Source organism: Athene cunicularia, assembly GCF_003259725.1.
Source record: "Athene cunicularia isolate RWA chromosome 1 unlocalized genomic scaffold, athCun1 chr1_part2, whole genome shotgun sequence".
NCBI lineage: Eukaryota > Metazoa > Chordata > Aves > Strigiformes > Strigidae > Athene > Athene cunicularia.
In genome coordinates this window covers 16704337-16711442 of record NW_020799092.1, presented here as the reverse complement: position 1 = coordinate 16711442, position 7106 = coordinate 16704337, and the positions used below count along the sequence as shown (strand labels likewise).

Here is a 7106-nt window from a genome sequence, read left to right as displayed (position 1 = left end):
GCTGCGGCTGCCCCCGCCGCCTCTCCCCGGGCCGGGAGCCGGGAGGTGCCGCCGAAGCGGTGCTGGGGCTCTCCGGGGGAAGGGAACGCGGCGTTACGCTGCCTGGATGACAGTGCAGACGAGCAAAGCAGCGAGTGAATGGCAAGGCTGGCGGAGAGAAGCCGAGGTGTTTCCGAAGCCGAGATGTCAGTGACTGTCCGCGAAGTCTGCTAAGGGAGAGCGAGACCTGCGCACGCCGCCTGCCTTTCCAGCCCCGGCCGGGGAGGTTGTGTTTTAGCCGCGATTTAGAGCAGCAGCAGCAACAACAGATTGCTCCCCCCTCTTGCTCCCTCCCCTCCGACCCCGCTTTAAACCCAAGCAAGTGACAGACCGTCCAGACGACGATGCTCTTGCCGAGCCCCTGACAAAGAAAAGGCAAGTCACTCCTTCCTGAAACCGGGATAACCGGCTGCTTGCAAGCGGGTGATCTCTAGCTGTTGAACTTTTCAGTGATGTCCTGTGATGATGCTGTGGTGAGCCTGCTGATCTGAAAGCCATCTCTTCTGGATTCCTGAGCTGGCCAGATCGAAAGAGATTAATGGACTGATCAGCCGTAGCTTTCAGGTCTCTTCAGGCGGAGATACCCCTTCGGGCCCCGTCGCTCGGGTGCTAGTGGTGAGGGGAGCAGGACATCTTTGTATAGGCGGGTCGCTGGCTCGCTGCCGTTCGAGGTGGAAGGCTGTGTTTCTCCTCACCAGGTCTCCTCCGCAGAGAAGAGGCAGATGAGACTCCAGGACTGCCCCCAGGGCAGAACTTTGTAGCTCTCTCAGCATCCCTCTGCAGCGTGGATGTGCGCCACGGGAGTTGGGGATGTTTGAGGCAGTCTCTGCCAAGTGACACCGAGCAGCTGCTCCGGAGGCTTTTGCGTGGTCTCACGCTCAAGGGCTTTGCCTGTTGTGAAGATGTCCATGGTGTTTCTGTGAAGCTGAGGTATGGCTGCTGGAAGGTTACTGCTGTATGCTGGCCTCTCTTTAGCTCTGTGTGCCCTGGGCATGCTGGCTGTGGCAATCTGCTCTGACCATTGGTACGAAACTGATGCCAGGAAGCACAGAGAGAGGTGCAAGAGCATCACCACTAAGAGAAATGATCCTGGCTTCATTTATAACTCCAACAACAACCTGCCTCTCAGGGCCAGCAGGTCTAGGTTGGACCGCTGGGAAGGGAAACTCCTCTTGGCAAGAAACAGGAGGCAGATCTTTGCTATGAGCGCAGTCGACGAGTGCAACAGACAGTACAACTCGACCAACATGGGGCTCTGGAGGAAATGCCACCGACAAGGATTCGACCAAGAGCTGGAGGAGCTGATTGCCAAAGGTAAGGGCTGTTTTTTACCAAATCAATGTGCCAGGCCCTCCTGAGCTGAGTGGAGCCATTTGGGCTCACAGATGGGAGCTGGTGTCTCTAGCCAAGTACCTCTCCTTGCGATGGGTGAACTGGCCTGGCTGGGCATGGCTTCCCAAAGCACTGCCAGGGCAGTTTCCCATGGCTGTCTACTGCTGAGGTGTGGGGTTTGGGAGCAAGAAAGCAGTGGGGGTGAGAGCAGGCACACCCCAGAATGTCTCTCTCATGTCTCTCTCTCAGCTTAATATAGGTTGCCCATCACCATGGTATCAGATTATTTTCCACATACAAATAAAAAGTATTAATAAAGGATTTTGTTTGACCCTGGTGACTCAGGCAAAGTATATATGATTTAGAGGCTACGTATGTCTGTATTTCATCATTCCCTTACCAAATGCCCCATCAGTCCTGAAATACACCATTTGCAGTGCTCACATGTAGGCTTTTTCTATCCTCAAATGGAGAGTAAACAAAGAGAAATGCTAAAGAGCAGGAGGAAACCCAGCTTGCTGTTTACACTGAGCTGTGCTTTGGAATATTTTCAGTGTCTACAAAACATTACGTGAATTTATTAGAAGTGTTAGGAATCATTTTCTCTTGGGGTGGAGATGCATCCGTCTGCCTGTAGCATTTTTGTGCTATATTTTTCTTGTCTTTTGGTACTTTTTTTTCCCCCCAAGGTACCAGTTCAAGGAGATGGTCAGTTTGCCTCAAATGTTTCTTTGATCTGAAGTGTAGGAAGGGGAGATATGCATAAATCCCAGCCTAAACATCCTGTCTACAAAAGATACATGTTTTTGCAGGATGATGAGGATTTCAGTAAAGGATGGCAGCATCTTTGCTACCCACACAGCATGGTTACTCCATACAACAAAACATTTCCCTCCCATGGTTCTTCTGTTGCATTCAGATGGTTCCCCAATGGTTTATTTGCATTGCAGTGAAATCATTGCTTCTTGCACCATGCAATCTTTAAAAATACTTGTTTTCTAAGTGTATTCTCGGTCCCGAACTCCCTTGATAGCCTGCATTAATTCCCTCTTCAGACACTGCAAGCGGAATTATTGCTTAAAGCTAATTATTCGTGAGGGATATACTCTCACATATGTTTGCCAATGTATACATTTTGATCCATATGTTTTAAAAGTGAGCAGAAGAGGTGAGTAGCATGGTATAGACTTGCACTGAAACTGTACAAACAGGTGGTGTAGCAGGGAACCTAGATCACTATTTGGGGTCCTGTCTGTGTTGCTAGTGACCCTTAGTGTCTAGCTGCTAATTTAACAACCCCCATGAAATCAATTGGTGGCTTCAGTTCTATTTATAATGGACAAATGAACGTGTCCAAAGCCTGTCAGCCCCCTGGCGCCCTGCTGCTGGTTTCAGTGCTGAGGGAGGGATTCCTCTTCTCCATCTAGGTGAGGTCACAGATGTGTTGGGCTGGCCATGGAGGGCTGGATCACTCTGCCATGTGTACTTGCTGTGCTCAGGGCATAAACAAAGAAATTCAACCTTGACAGTGGGCTAACACGTCTCCAGAGCTCACCTTTGACAAATGGAGTTTCAGTTATTAGAGAGGTTTTTAATTTTGAAATAAGCAAGGCATTCCTCTTTCACCTCCTGCCTTGTCCTGGGTTCAGGAACATCCATTTATCCTGCCAGAATCTGTTGAAATTTCCTGGCACTGGCTCTGAGTAACGGCAGCTCTTCTAGATGTTAACCATAGAGAAAGTGTGGGGACTCAAGCTGAGTTGGTTAAATGCAGGAGAAGATAGTCATCAAAAGATCCTGCTGTAACTTGTGTGTGTTCATGTGTGTGTATGAGCGGTGAAGGAGTGTGTGTGTGTGTAGTGAACTAACTCTAAATATGCAGCATTCAGCTGGCAGCGAGGGATTCCTGGGCTCAGGCACAGTGTGCATTGCTGCACACCTATTGCCTGGACATGTGTGTCTGCAGATGGCCAGAGAGCCACTTCGCAGAGTCACTCCCCAAGGTCGGAAGTGCAAATTGTGCACTTAAGGGAGGTATGTGCAAATATTGATGTGTGTAACTCTTTACTTTTAAACATTTTTTGATACACATTTAACAAACTTAGTTGGACATTGAGAGAAATGTTAAAGGAGGAATACATGTAGCACTGAATAGCAACATTATAGTTTGTTTGATGGTCTGTCTGGAGTGAGGATCTACCTGTACTCTAACTCCCATTGACACTAATTGCCACTAAGACACCCATTGGCACTAATGCTATAGAGGTGTGTTCCTTTGGCACCTCCAGATTATAACATAGAAAAGCAAATGTAATGGCAATTTGATAAAATAGAGTGTTTGACTTGCTCAGAAATAGAACTGGAGATATTGTAGGATTGCTTGTCCACTTTATATTTTGTTAGATCAAAAAGAACTTTTTCTACTTTCCCCTTACCAAAAAGTAATGTAAAATATACATCTGCTAAAAATCCCTGTGTGCTGGAATCACTGATTTAGAAGGAATCAGCTTTACATGGGTAGTCAGCTAGTGTCCTTGTTCCTACCTAAGACCAGCTACTAGACTGTTTCTTTACGATCCTGTTATATGATGAAAGTGGAATAAGTACATTTGCTGTCACTGTCCGATCTTGAGAACAGCTGAGAGTTCAAAATGAGTCAGGTGTTCCAGGTTTATTCTGACAGCACCACCTTGCTTTTCTAGTTTTATTTCCACAGCAGACACTCCTGTGGAGTTGGAGGTTTCAGGGCTGCGTGCCTGGGCAGAGCGTGCCCTGTGCAGCTGTGAAGAGCTGCAGATATTCTCTACCTGTAGTAATCAAATACCCTGACTGGGGTACATATTCCTTCACAGATGAAATGTCAGTCTGTATGAGCTCCAGGGCAAAAACCATATAAAAGAGGATGTTACTTGTATGTAGGCCTTTTACACTCCTTCCTTTGCCAGCTGTTAATTTAATCTAGCACACCTCTTCTGGAAGTGGGTAAACTAATCCAGGTTCTGGCCCCCAAATATTGTGTGTAATGCTACATGCAATTGAATGTAAATGCTATTAAGGGTTGGTGGGGTTGGTGTTGTGGTGGGTGGGTTTTTTTTGTTTGTTTGTTTTGTTTTGTTTTGTTTTACGCTGGACAGGATCTAAGTGATCCATTTATTTTGAGATATATCCTACATTTTTCCCTAGGCAAAACTTCCAGTATTGAGAATGATAGGTTTGTCTATCAAAGAATAAGAAAAAAATGGTCAGTAAGAGCCTAACTAGCTTTTCAGATACCCTGCAGTTATTCTGCTTATGAACTCTGCTGAAATTAATACAAGCTGTAGGCAATGGCTTGTGGCAGGATCAGGCCCTATGGTATTTGGTGGTATTCTGATGCCAGTGGTTTTAAAACTAGTTTTGTTTCTGAATAAGCTGGGTCCTTTCTGTAATTTTATTCCGTCTTTATTAGTTTTTACTTTCTGGCAAATAAATAAAAACCTTAATGTTGGATTTTGCTAGAAAAACAGGAGATCTGTTACTTCAGATTTCTTATGGATAGATGTAATAGATATGAATGCATATATAAAATAGTTGGCCCTATTTAAATTTCTCCTATCCATTTTTGCTATATTTCCATAGAACTCATGTGCATATTTCAAAATAATACAATTAGACAAATAGGCAATGTATTAAACCAGACTGTCACAAGTAAGCATGCTCAGGGAGAGGCAGGCAGGCATGAGACCAACAGCCTGAAAAATAGTCTAAAGCTGTATCAAAATTAGGGAGTTAATTTCTTCTCTTTGTTATCATGAATAAAAAAAAACAACCAAAAAAAACCCGGTGACAACAGAAATTACAGTCAATAAAGAAATTATTGGAGCTGAACATGCAAACTCAGGGCCTAGTCTTGCTAACTTTTACTCGCCTGAATAATCTTTATTCCTGTGAATGGGCTACTTGGACTGAGGGAAAGCACTCTTGTACAGACGGACCAGTCAAAAAGAAAAATCTTATAAAGCTGGTCCTCTGATTCTGCTTTCGCACCTGATCAAGTCTTTTAGCATTTCGGGACTAGAGTCCAGATCTCTAAAGCCTTGCAGAGTCAGGAAAGGCTGGCTCTGGGTTTGTTCAGCACAGTACTCTAAGCTTCTTCCAATTCTCAGGTGTGTGTCCAGTCTCCTCCATGGATTAAACAACCTTGCTGCTTAAAGCCCCTTTGAATATAGTGTTCCCTATATCCTATTAGAGCCACAGTTTGCCTGTTTACCACTGAGTTTCTAGCAAAAGTGGTATTTCCTCACCCCACCAAAAAATCCCAGTGAACCAACTACTTCCACAGCACAGCAAGCAGAGAGTTGAAATGCAGGTAAGTGTCCATTCGTGGTCGGGAGAAGGCAGAGTTTATGTCCTGCTTTGGCAACCAGCAGCTCGCAACTCCTTGTATACGACTTGTAGTGACCCAGAAAAAAAAACAACCTGGAAGCCACATTATCTGCCTGCAACCTATGGCAATGTTGCTCAGATGCTTTTCTGCACTAGTCGAGAGGGAAACAAGAAAGAAAAGAGGAAATACATCATTTAATTACAAAGGTACAATAAAGTAGATGAAGAAGTTGCACAATAACCAGAGTCTGTTCCATTTAGACAATTACTACTCCGAGAACCTTTCATCTCACTTTTGGAAGGCTGCCAGTTAAACCTGTCTGGATGGGGCTCTGCTGCCTGCCATTGGAATCCAATTTTATGTAAAAAAAAAAAAAAAATTAAAAATTACAGTGACCTTATTATTTCAATCCCCTTTTTGCCTTCCTTCTTCCCCCAAGATCCATGGAAGTTATAGTAAATCCTATTTTTGAAACATTTTATTACAAGTGTACTTAGCCCATGCCACCACTGAAAAAAACCCACCAAAACAAGTAATTCCCATGCAGCTTACCTCCACCCCAAATAATATGCAAGATTTCTGGGATGAAAGTGTTCTCTGGGTTTGTCAGATACACAGCACAGCTGAGGAAGAAAGGCTTAACAGGAGTACTCTGGCCGTCAGGAGGGATTATTCATACACAATTGGAAAAACCTGAAGAGAGGCTACGTGCAGCTATCTCTAGGAGTAAAAAGAATTATTTTCATAAAACTACTTGCAATACCGAGCAATGCTGTAGATTTGACTTTTAAAATGCATTGCTCTTGCCAGGTAAATTAGGACAGCCATTTTTTCATGTGTCCTTTGTACACTGAAGAATCCAAGTGCTTTGTTTGAAATGTGTGCTTGAAATCCCAACAATTTTCCAAATGTACTCATTATAAAAGGGACTTTGTTGAAGTCTCACTTCTGTTCCTAGTGAAGTCAATAATAAATGTTTTATTTTATTGAACGTGGTGATACAGCAAGTTCAGGCCTTTAGTGTTTCCTTTGAGGTTAAAACTGTCCCTGGATAGAAAGGCCAATGCAAGGTCTGTTCTCCCTTCTGTCACAGCAGAGTTCTGCTGGAGGGATCCAGTGAAATTTAATTTTAAGTAGACAGCCTCTGACTGAATCTTTGACTACCCAGATATTTAGCCTTCACCATTTTCAATGCTGTAATTATTAGTCTATTGATGTAAATTGGGAGTCAAACAACTGCATGTTTCTAAGGTACAACAAAGACATCCTCTTGTTTAGGGATTTTCTCAAATCATTTAATGGATGAAATCGCTGGTGTTTCAGGCATGTGAGTTCCAGGACAGTTTGGCCCATCATATTTTAAATAAGC

The 7106-nt window shown here is 44.2% G+C and overlaps 1 protein-coding gene across 2 annotated transcripts in view; it reads left to right on the top strand.

The window, feature by feature from the left end:
• TMEM178B (transmembrane protein 178B) overlaps positions 1-7106 on the top strand; it is a 220517-nt gene that overhangs the window by 862 nt on the left and 212549 nt on the right. The window contains exon 1 of one of the 2 annotated variants that reach the window (XM_026841004.1): positions 7-1353. The exons of the other annotated variant lie outside the window; for it this stretch is intronic. Within the exon in view, the coding sequence (XP_026696805.1) occupies positions 972-1353 (382 nt within the window). The 5' untranslated portion in view covers positions 7-971. Of the gene's footprint in view, positions 1-6; positions 1354-7106 lie in introns of those variants that run through there. 2 annotated transcript variants of the gene reach the window in all.